At 34.5% G+C, this 12,234-nt stretch overlaps 1 protein-coding gene across 3 annotated transcripts in view; it reads right to left on the reverse strand.

The window, feature by feature from the left end:
* Positions 1-10,288: 10,288 nt before the first annotated feature.
* LOC114325143 (endoplasmic reticulum aminopeptidase 2-like) overlaps positions 10,289-12,234 on the reverse strand; it is a 133,182-nt gene continuing 131,236 nt past the window's right edge. For all 3 annotated transcript variants that reach the window (XM_050663525.1, XM_028273097.2, XM_028273096.2), the window contains one exon: positions 10,289-10,590. In XM_050663525.1, coding sequence (XP_050519482.1) covers positions 10,447-10,590 — 144 coding nt within the window. In that variant the 3' untranslated portion in view covers positions 10,289-10,446. The remainder of the gene's footprint in view (positions 10,591-12,234) is intronic.

Here is a 12,234-nt window from a genome sequence, read left to right on the forward strand (position 1 = left end):
TGAGGAGGATAAAATTTATCAAAATACAATGTAAAATAAAGAGAAGTTTTTATTATATAAAAAAACATTTATAACATCCTGTCCCCGACACCCTAGTAGTGTCCCACCCCTATTAGTGACATGGGATATTTGCAGCTCCTTACTTACTTCAATTTAATATTTCATTTTAACTACATAATACTTAAAATATATCATTCAAAAAATGTCCCACACCTCCAACTTTGTTTTATTATGCTGTGTTTTCACAAACAAATCCGTAGAATCAGAATATGCAATAAAAAATGGTCATGATACACTTCAAACAAAGCTAAATCAAGTGAAGTAATTTTCTTATTTTAGTATTATTAAATAATTTTAGCACCTTGTTTACATCTGCACTACATCAGGCAAAGAGTTTGGAATTCAATGCACAAATTGATAAGGTACGTTCAGAATTTTATCCTGTATATCTTGGAAGTTCTTACTTTTCAGACCATAGGTATCATAATATTTTCCCCAGTGTCCCTTACACCGTCCAAGATCAAGAATATGCCTCTAGAAATCTGATCAACTTCGCCAGAATTATTAGCACTCTATAGTAGAAGCCACAGTTGGAATGCAGTTGGTCTTACGACGATAGATAAGCTATCGACAATGAGTTTTTGATATATTTTACTTTTTTTGTAGTATCTTTCTTCATGTTACTGTTTAGTTCGATAATCTCTTATTTATACATCGATGTTTCCCATACCACCAGATTGACAACAGGTGGAATATTTTCTTTGGTTACAACCTCCCGAGATTTTCAAAAATTATAAATAATTCTCAACTCATCTGCTCAGCGTGGTAAAAATTCCAACAAGAAAGATTCCTTAATACTCCTACAAAAGAGTAAATGAATTAAAAATGTATAAACATTTTCAATTTCTTTGCAACACGAAAATGCAGCTGCTGTGGTATGGGAACGATATTTATTGTCGTTTTCCGTGCTACTTCGATTGATCTTACTTTGTTTTTCGGTAGATGGCTCTATACCTCGTCCAATTTACTTACCGTTGCACGTCATCCGCCCCATAGCCTGTGACACGATACCAACACGAAATATCTAGGCGGTAGGTGTGTTCCCTTTTAGAATCATTTTGATTCTATAAAAGAACACACCCACCGCCTAAATATTTCGTGTTGGTATCGTGTCACAGGCTATGGCGCGGATGACGTGCAACGGTAAGTAAATTGGACGAGGTATAGTTCATCCGTGACATTTCTTTCTTTGCAAATCGGAAGGGCCCAAAGTATGATACCTGGGGAAATCGAAGAGAAGAGGATATGGGACTACTGATGAGGGGGGAAAGACCTCCGAAACCGGTATAGACTCTTCCTGCACTCAACGATTTAAGCAGAGTATTATGCAGCTGCTGCATTTTCGTGTTGCAAAGAAATTGAAAATGTTTATACATTTTTAATTCATTTACGCTTTTGTAGGAGTATTAAGGAATCTTTCTTGTTGGAACTTTACCACGCTGAGCAGATGAGTTGTGAATTATTTAAAATTCTCTCATCTTAATTTCCTCGGCATCCTGTATGATTTATAAATTTTGAAAATCTCAGGAGGTGTAACCAAAGAAAATATTCCACCTGTTGTCAATCTGGTGGTATCGGAACGATATTTATTGTTGTTTTCTGTGCTACTTTGATTGATAACTTACTTTGTTTTTCGGTAGATGGCTCTAGTTCATCCGTGACATTTCTTTCTTTGTAATTCGGAAGGGCCAAAGTATGATACCTAGGATAATCGGAGAGAAGAGGATATGGGACTACTGATGAGTGGGAAAAGACCTCCGAAACCGGTATAAACTCTTCCAGCACTCTCCGATTTAACTAGAGTATTATGCAGCTGCAGCATTTTCGTGTTGTAAAGAAATTGAAAATGTTTATACATTTTTAATAATGATTGTCTTTTATACAACCGTACGCAATTATTGTGCGAGCGTATATTCCAGTGCTATGATTACCAAATCCGGTCCTGATCCGGCAAACCTGATTAAATCCGCTCGGGGCAAACCGGCAATGTGGTCGGCCGTTCTCCCGTAAGAAATACATTGCCCTATGCTACCTGTACTGCGTTCTAACTGGCTTCTACTATAGGATCCAATTGGATTAGGATTCCACACAAAAGATCTTGTTAGGTCGAGGTGTACAGAAGCTAAACAGCCTACATTAACTTACATAGTCTATAATCTACAATTCAGTTTGTATCATTTGATTAGAAGGTACAGGAACAATATACAAAATGGAAGACAAGTAAAAATAGAATAAGAAAGATGTGCTAATCAATACTCTTAAATTACCGAACTAATTCAAAAATAGGGTCAAACATCTTAAACATATATTACACATTTTTCTACAGTACTTATATTAAATTAAATATCTTTAATTATTTTGAGAACATACAATAAAAGCTTTGGTACAGAGTAGATATACGGCATAAACTACATACGCCAAACCGAAGACACTTACAATTGTACAGAAATATCTCAAACCGCGAAGGTCATTCAGGTAGTGAATCAAGGAGAGGGCACGTCAGTTCAACGCGTTAGTGCAAAGAGTAAACATCCAAATGCATTGTGCACAAAATCAGTGGTTTTGGGACATTGTCAGATAAATCGTCGAATAGTTGTTTATTTAGAATACATTTAATATTTTTTTAATAGACATGCATAGTGAAAAATCGGACAATAAGAGCCAATTTCTCATATCGAGTTCAACTCCAGTTTAACCTGAACTTTTAAGTGTACGTCAGTTTAAAGTCAAAATCGTCTTTCTCAATAGGGAACTTGCACTAAAAAATTTTTTTGCAAAAAATTGTTAATTTATGTTTTAAAATGGTATATTCAAAATATTAAGTCTTAACAATGAATAGTGTACGTACAACATCTGATCAAAGTTCCGCGCCTAAAATTTCCGTTTCAAACAACTTCAAAAGCGAGAGCTGGGTTCTGACGTCAGAGGCCACTTGTATCGTTTGCCCGTTCGGTGGGCTATTGCATTTAATGCAGTTTGCCCATAGATAAATAATATAGTTGAAATATCTTGTTTTACTCTGTGGCAAAAATGATTTTTTCTGACAGGCAAAATATTAACATTTTATCTCTGTTGACATGTATCAAAAAGTTCTTTTTTATGAAATTACTTTTGTCGTTTCTTGTGTTGAAGAACAAAGAAGAAACAAGTAACTTAAAAATAAACAAAACTTTTAGTAATAAAAGTAAGAGTAACTAAAAAGTATTGGTGCTACTATAGTATGCGGTCTAGTCGGGTTTCTACTATAGCTTGCGGTCTACCGAGGGATGCGGTGTAAGTATAAGCTGACATGATAAAGATATTAACTTGTAAAATTACAATAATGATTCTTCTTACTTATGCGTATTATTAACTTTGTAAAGAAGGATTTTGTTGGCTATGTACACGTTCTATCGGTACGTCTGCTAATCACCATAATATTTTCTCAGAAGGCTTTGAACACAATAATGAAAGGCTCCAGTAGGTATTAATAAACATTACAATAAAATATACTCTTTATTATAATGCAAATTACAGCGTAATCTTTTCCAGGATATACGAAATCCTTCGATTAGAGGTAGGTAGATCAAACCCACGGGGTAAACCGTATACTATAATATAATGGTACCAAACTATTGTTATAAACGGTTTAAACATGCTTATTAATAACTATTACTTATTTGCCTTGACACCTCGCATTTCTTCAATAGAATAGCTTTCACTACTTTTTATAAAATTTGTCACCATGAAGACATCAACGGTAGGTAAGTTAGTCAGATTGACCTTTTGAAAAACCCTCGTCCGTCATATTATGCGTTTTCAACTCTTTACAAAGTAGCACTCAACTTTATCAATTTCAGTTTAAAACTAAGCCGATTGGGGAACTACTTATTACAATAATTATATAAGATGAACATAAATAATACCTAGGAATTTTCCATTAAAGACGAATAAAATGTAATATACCCGTGGTACCTACCCTAATCGCGTTGTTTCCGACTGCTAGCCCCGGTTGACCGTGGCCCGTGACGTCGAACCAATAGAAGGACGTTCAAGAGCCTCCTAAGATATTTGAATTTTATAGTATTTTCAAAGTGTCGTAATTTTAGTGTACGGGTTAAAAATATGTTTTTTTCGCATGCAAGCGTTTTAAGATCATGTTACCTTATGTTTTTTAATATCATTTTAATATTTAAAAAATTATGCAAGTTCCCTATTCACGTAAAACCGATGGCAGTTTAAACTTAAACGATGCTTGAACGCCGGAATTCGGCCGTTCAAAGATTTCAGAACCCAGTTTAGATGATTTCATGGATTGCGCATGCGTTGTATTAACACGAAACGCTGTAATAATATAAATATAACTTATTTTATTATATTAAGCCTAACGATAACATTATTTTTGTTTTTATTACATTTATTTATAATTATTAAAATGACTATTTGACCATAAATACTTAAATTTAAAAAGACTAAGTTTTCACTCTAATGGCATATAACATATCCCACCAGAATGAAAACAATGGGAACCTTCTCTGGTTACACCTCCGAGGCTTCTACAATTTGCAAGCCATACGGATGCTGAGACTAAGGAAGATGAGGGAATTCTACAATTTACAATTCACGTCACATCTGCTCAGCGCGGTAAAGTTCCAAAGTTCTCGTTGGAACTTTACCGCGCTGAGCAGATGTGACGTGAATTGTAAATTGTAGAATTCCCTCATCTTCCTTAGTCTCAGCATCCGTATGGCTTGCAAATTGTAGAAGCCTCGGAGGTGTAACCAGAGAAGGTTCCCATTGTTTTCATTCTGGTGGGATATGTTATATGCCATTAGAGTGAAAACTTAGTCTTTTGCTAGCAGTTGCCGCTAGGGCATCTATGCCATTTCGTTCGTTGCAATTCGGGACTGCACGCTGGGGTTTGTTTTGGTTGGATCAGGGAGAGCAGCATATGTGCCTCCTGATGAGAGACTAATAAGTTTCGAAACCGGTAGAGGTGCTTGCAGCACTCTCTGATTGGACTGGAATATGGTTCGGCTGTATTTTCGTTTTGCAACGAAATTGAAAATGGTTATTCATTTTTGATTTACATTTACTCTGTGTAAGTATGAAGGGAACCAGTCTCGTTGGAACTTTACCGCGCTGAGCAGATGTGACGTGAATTGTAAATTGTAGAATTCCCTCATCTTCCTTAGTCTCAGCATCCGTATGGCTTGCAAATTGTAGAAGCCTCGGAGGTGTAACCAGAGAAGGTTCCCATTGTTTTCATTCTGGTGGGATATGTTATATGCCATTAGAGTGAAAACTTAGTCTTTTGCTAGCAGTTGCCGCTAGGGCATCTATGCCATTTCGTTCGTTGCAATTCGGGACTGCACGCTGGGGTTTGTTTTGGTTGGATCAGGGAGAGCAGCATATGTGCCTCCTGATGAGAGACTAATAAGTTTCGAAACCGGTAGAGGTGCTTGCAGCACTCTCTGATTGGACTGGAATATGGTTCGGCTGTATTTTCGTTTTGCAACGAAATTGAAAATGGTTATTCATTTTTGACTTAAATTTAACTTCATTCAAAAACAGCATAAAAAAGGTCGTACAAAATGGGGATAGTTTTTTACCTTTTGCCATCTATTATTGGCATTTCTCGAAAGCTGTAGAACGTGCACTCACAATGAGAAACACATTCCAAACAAAACCGAAGTTCACCGGTGAATCTCGTTCAACTGAACCATGGATTAACGCAGGTATGAGAAATCGACCCTAAGTGCACAATCCCGTGAAATTATACACAATGTTTAAAACACACACAACTTTTACGCAGGAGGAAGCAAAGGGAAGTTTTACTGTGAAACAGGTAATAAATAAAAAAAAATCTGAAACCCGATTGATCTGACAACGTCGCGTAACCCAAAGTTTGACCTTGGCGATTTCAGATATTTCTGTCTACATGTACAAACATATAATACAGACTAATATATACATCACATATAATTCAGCAGATAAATATATTGAAGGAAATACATTCACACATTGATCTACAGTAACAAAGCAAGAAAATGGAAAATTAACAACAGTAGTTTGAAGAATATGTACATTAAACTATAATAAATATATTTGTAAAACTATTTTTTTTTCTAAAATCAGAAAACGTTTTATTAAAATGTAATATGTGTATTGTGTTGTTAAACTATTATAATATAGAGATCGAATACACAAACCAAAGTATTTAACATATACTGCGGATGGTGTGGGCTATTATAGGAAGACAAAAATACCGTTAAACTGTAAAATAATTTTCCACCTACCTCTACCGAAAGTATACTTTTCCGGACCTGATTGTAGGGAGCAAAGTTGTACTTTTCCTCCCTAGGGAGGAAAATATTTTTCCTCCCTAGGGAGGAAAAGTAAAAGTGACGTCATGGTATGTCATTCATGAAATATAACTTATTGACGCCCTGTATAATATCTTACATTTTTACGTAAGTATCTATACATTTTAACGTTTATTTATAAAACACTCTGTATTTTGCAGAATGGTAAAAAACAGTAAATTGTTATTTTGATTTAACAATGTTTACATTAATAATTTGACTTATATTTGACAGCTGACAGTTATATTCTACCTACTTGTTAGTTTTAGTTTTAATAAATTTTGTTGGTTAGTTACATAAATAAATTAAGTAAAAATGAAAAAATGACTTGTTATTAGAGGAAGGTGGAAAAATCATATGTATAACATGGGAGTAAAGTGCCTTTTCCTCCCTTGAATGATTACTGCCCTCCGCTACGCGTCGGGCAGTAAACTTCATTCTCGGGAGGAAAAGTAGCACTTTCCTCCCTTGTTATACAAATAGCTATTACCAGGATGTTTTATGGTAAAAATAAAATCATAACGTTAACTAATATGTCCAGAAATTGCAAATATAGGCCACAAGTTACGAATTTGTAATATCCTGGAATGAGTGTCCTTTCAAATCTTGAAAAAAACTTAAAACAACTGAAAAACAATTGGTGTACAGGACTTAGTAGATCTAACGGAAGACCCAAAAGGAGATGGTTGGATGAATGAAGATTGGTGATGGAGGACCTTCGAATGATGAAAATCTTAGCAAATATCTGATGCATCTGATGAAGCAAATAGCTGGGCATAATAATTGGAAGCATACATCTTCTTCTTCAAATGCAAATCCACTAATGGATGTTAGCGATCACATTTTCCATTAACTCTCTGTTTCTTGCAATATATATCAGAGATTGTATGTCGTTAATCCCTGTCCATTGCCTTATCGTTTCGGAGCCAGGACATTTTCTTGCGTCCCATTCCTCTTTTGCCTTCAATTTTACCTTCGATTATGAGTTAGAGGAACTAGCTAAATTATATAGTTTTTTCCCAACTTTAATTTTTTTGGTATTAATTTGGCTTTCCTTTGTTTCTCCCATTGCTGCATACAACTAAATATAAGATCTAATAGACGGAGAGGCAGCGCTGAAAAATCCCTTTAAATTTACTAAATCTAAATTTTTCACAGTTGATTACTGTGATTGTGTAGAGAAACATACTGCGGTCGGTCAAGCGAAACGTAGAACAGGGGTTACTGAGAGGGTATCAAAGTTGCTTTCCTACGAAGGTAATTATTTCCATTTATTAAGGCTGAAAATCAGTACTCACGTTCTAAATTAAATATAAATAAAAGTTATTATAGTCGGTCAGCTGTATGACGGGACAGAGCCGGTCGGTCGGCCCCAATAGTCGATTGAGGAAATGAAGCATTTTGGCTCGCAATTTTTTCGTCCAGCATGGATTTACTTGAAATTTTCACAGAAGGTAGGGAATGGTCTAAGGATCATTTTCTATATCATGCCGCTATCATACGCTAAAACCTTGGGGGTGGTTGCCACCCCATCTCGGGGGTGAGAATTTTTTATTACTTTTTAAACCATGTAGTTCGATGGAAAATGTGATAAGAAAAAAATGTTTTTTACATTTTCTTCGTAAAACTAACATTTTTCGAGTTATTCGAGCTTGAAAATAACAGTTTTTTGACGAAAAAATCGACTTTTTTTAGAATACGTCTAAAAATATTCTATACATTTTTGGCGACAAAAAGTTTCTTCAAAAATGATTTGGTAGGATTTTTAAAGAGCTATAAGACTGTGTAAATTAAATTCGGTAAGATCCCTTAGTTTTTAATTGGGGCGGGTTTAAAGAGCTCGAATAAGGGGGTGTTTGCTGGTAAATAGAGGTTTAAACAGCTATAACTGGCTAACTGTTTACTATAATGAAAATCTATGCACAGGGTAATTTTTAGTCATTAAAAAAGCTACAATTTAGTAATTTTTAATTTTTTTCGTATCTTCAGTATTTTCGGAGATATTTTGAAGTAAAAGGTGAAAAATACCAAATTGCAAAAAATCAATTTTTGTTTAAACTCCAATTTTTCCTAAATTTTAAATAGGTCAAACTCCTCGAGTGTATTGATAATATAAATATAAAAGGAACTACAAAAAGGCGAAGACCAATTTTGAATTAGGAAGGTAGTTAGGGGGTTGTTTTCACTGACTTTTTCGTAGAGAAAAGCAGGTACCGATATTTTTTGATTATAAGTCGCTTAATTTTCATGCTAGAATTTTTTTATTATTTTTTTTTAAAGGCCTATTTGTATACTTGAAAAAAGATTATTTAAGTTTTCCTCAAAAAATGCAAATTTTTCCCATTATTTGGCTTTGAATATTTCAAATTATGTATTTGAAGAAAAAAGCTAACTTTTAACATGCCGTATCTCGGTTTGTATTGGCCTTAAAGATATTATAGGAAAAGAATTTGATTTGTGTTACTAAAAGATACAATTTCAATATCTACAGTTTTTTTTTTATTAAGTGCATATTTTTCGAGGTATTCTCAAAAAACCGTCTAAAAAGTCGATTTTTTCGTCGAAAAACTGTTATTTTCAAGCGCGAATAACTCGAAAAATGTTAGTTTTACGAAGAAAATGTAAAAAATATTTTTTTCTTAGAATCACTTTTTCCATCGAATTACATGGCTAAAATGTAATAAAAAATTCCCACCCTCGAGATGGGTTGGCAACCACCCCAAGGTTTTAGCGTATGATAGCGGCATGTTATATAAAATGATCCTTAGACCATTCCCTACCTTCTGTGAAAATTTCAAGTAAATCCATGCTGGACGAAAAAATTGCGAGCCAAAATGCTTCATTTCCTCAATCGACTATTGGGGCCGACCGACCGGCTCTGTCCCGTCATACAGCTGACCGACTATAATAACTTTTATTTATATCTAATTTAGAATGTGTGTACTGATTTTCAGCCTTAGTAAATGGAAATAATTACCTTCGTAGGAAAGCAACTTTGATACCCTCTCAGTAACCCCTGTTCTACGTTTCGCTTGACCGACCGCAGTATGTTTCTCTACACACTCACAGTAATCAACTGTGAAACATCTAGCTTTAGTAACTTCAAATAGATTTTTCAGCGCTGCCTCTTGGTCTATAAGCAGTCTATCAAAATAGATCTCTGGAATATTTTAAATACTTTGGTTATGATTAGGGAAAACAAAAACATAATAAAAACTAACTATGGAAAGAAGTAGATGATGTGTTCTATGGAAGGATCCTGACTAACAATATGGAGAGGTCTGTATAATGTAGAAGTCATTCATGAGATCTCCTATGTTCTTCTAGTTTCTTAAGGCGCTAAGTACCATACACTGGTATGCCTAAAGTGATGGCAGTTAATATCTTCACAGCGCAAACTCCACAAGTTTTCGATTTCTCAGGTTTTTTCGATTATTGGTTATGATCAAGGAAAAACAAAAATATAGTAAAAACTAACCATGGAAGGAAGTAAATCATGTGTTCTATGGAAAGAACCCGACTGTTTAACAATATGTAGAGGTCTAGATAAGGTAGAAAGTTCTTCTAGTTTCTTAAGGTGCTAAGTACCATCATACATTGGTATGCCTTAAGTGATGGCAGCTAATATCTTCACGATGCAACCTCCATAACTTTTCAATTTTCAGGTGCTGTCTTAATAAACAGTGTTCTATGCATAGTAACATATTATCATCATAAGAAAACTCTATATGTATAAAGTAGAAGAACAAATTAATTTTAATTCTAATAGATATATCTTTTGGAAGGTTATTTCTGAGCAGGAAAACTAGAAACTGTATTAAATACTGATTGTAGATAGTTGCTGCATAAAATTTATCACAGAATGTATTAATTTAAGTGTATATGAGTTAAAGGAACTTTAATGAAATGTCACTTAATCTAAAAATATAAATCAAACACATAATACTCAACAATAATTACTGTCTTACTAGTAAATCCATAGAGTATAGAGACGAACGCAGAATTGGTGCAAAACTTTTTTGAAAGTTAATATTTACTAGATCTATTTCAAATTTTTACGAAGCCAATTGTTTACTTCTTCCTCGTTCTGCGAAACCCAGTTGATATTCAACTGAATTATTTCTAAGCTCTGCTCTAATGCCCTTGAAGCTGATCCTACGTCCATGCCATTAAAATATGTTGATACCTATAACATAGAAACCAGTTAGCAAAATCTGTGGTTCTTAGTAACTAATTTGTCATTGCTGACTCCTACTATTAATTACACCTGGAGTACTAATGGAGCATTAATAGAATGAATGGCAAGATTTGGAAAACTCATGTTGGGTGCTGAAGAACCGCAAAATACCTCATTACGAGGAGCAAAGTGTTCAACCAGTTCATCCTTCGAATCATAACATATGAACGTCAAACCTGGGCCCTGATTCTAATTAGGGATTCCAATGAACTGTCAGTGGTGGTCGGTGGATGGCTAAACTGACATGGCCATAGACACAGTTAAGGGGGGTGGTCATGGCGTATGTAATGTTTACATTGAATATTGACAAATTTGTAAAGAATATCCTGTTTGGTTTTGTTTTTTTGTTAATTGTGTAGCGAAATTTGTGAAATTGTGATAGCAAATTAAATATGAAGTGGTTTAAACATTCGATACGCCTATGGATGACAGTTTCGCCATCCAGCAGCCATATTATATCACGTGATTTGGAATGCCTAATTCAGATTTCGACTCAAAACAAGTCGCAATCAATATGGCGACGTTGAAATGCAACTGTGCGAGCCTTGTGGATTTTAGTTGAACTAACGAAATGATGTCATTAAATAGCGACTTATCGAAATTAATTGCGACTCAATAAAACTGGTCGATATTATAATTTCCAGTCAAATTTATGGTGACATGGACATGAATGAAAGGTCGAAAGCGAGGTTAGGTTTAGTTTAGGAGATGTGTTTTGTTTGTTTCTTGCAAGGAAAACCAAAGCAAAAGGTATTAATAGTTGCGTTCGCGGGTACCTGAAATTGTCAGAAAATTGGATAAATTGTCAGAAAACGCATGCGCACTTCAAAATGATATAAATAATATCGTTAATAGTTAAATATACAAGGTATATTTACCTAGTATAATTTAATAATTAATTATTAATATTAATTAAATGTAAATTGTATATTTAAACCTTGTATATTTATCTATTAACGGTATTATTTATATTAAGTGAGGTTAGAAATTGTCGGCGACAATTTGTCAACTGTACCCGCGAACGCACCTATTATAGCTGGGTTTTATGGAAATTTGTTGGTTTTGGAGGAATTAAATAAAATGGTATTAAAGAAATATAATAAGTGAGAATTTCCACAATGTGAATTATCAACTCAATCAAAGATGTAAGGTAATAATCTGGAAAAATTAGTATAAAACAAGGAAAATTATGTACCAGATATTTTATTGCTGGACGTGCTGGAATCAAATCTTCTTCTTCTTCTTCTTGTGCCACTACTATCGGAGATTGGAAATCATCAAGGCTACCCTGACTTTGTTTACAGCTGACCTAAAAAGTTCATTAGTGGTGCAGCCAAACCACTCTCTCAAATTCCGCATCCACGACATTCTTCTACGGCCTGGATTCCGTTTTCCTTCTATTTTTCCTTGCATTATATTTTGAAGTAATGCGTATTTATGACCTCTCATCAGGTGACCCAAATACTCGAGTTTTCTTCGTTTTATCGTTAATAAAATTTCTGGGTCTCTTCCTATCCTTCGTATTACTTCAAGATTTGTGATTCTTTCAACCCAACTTATCTTCAGCATTCGACGGTAGCACCACATCTCGAA

Source organism: Diabrotica virgifera, chromosome 10 (genome assembly GCF_917563875.1).
Source record: "Diabrotica virgifera virgifera chromosome 10, PGI_DIABVI_V3a".
Lineage (NCBI taxonomy): Eukaryota > Metazoa > Arthropoda > Insecta > Coleoptera > Chrysomelidae > Diabrotica > Diabrotica virgifera.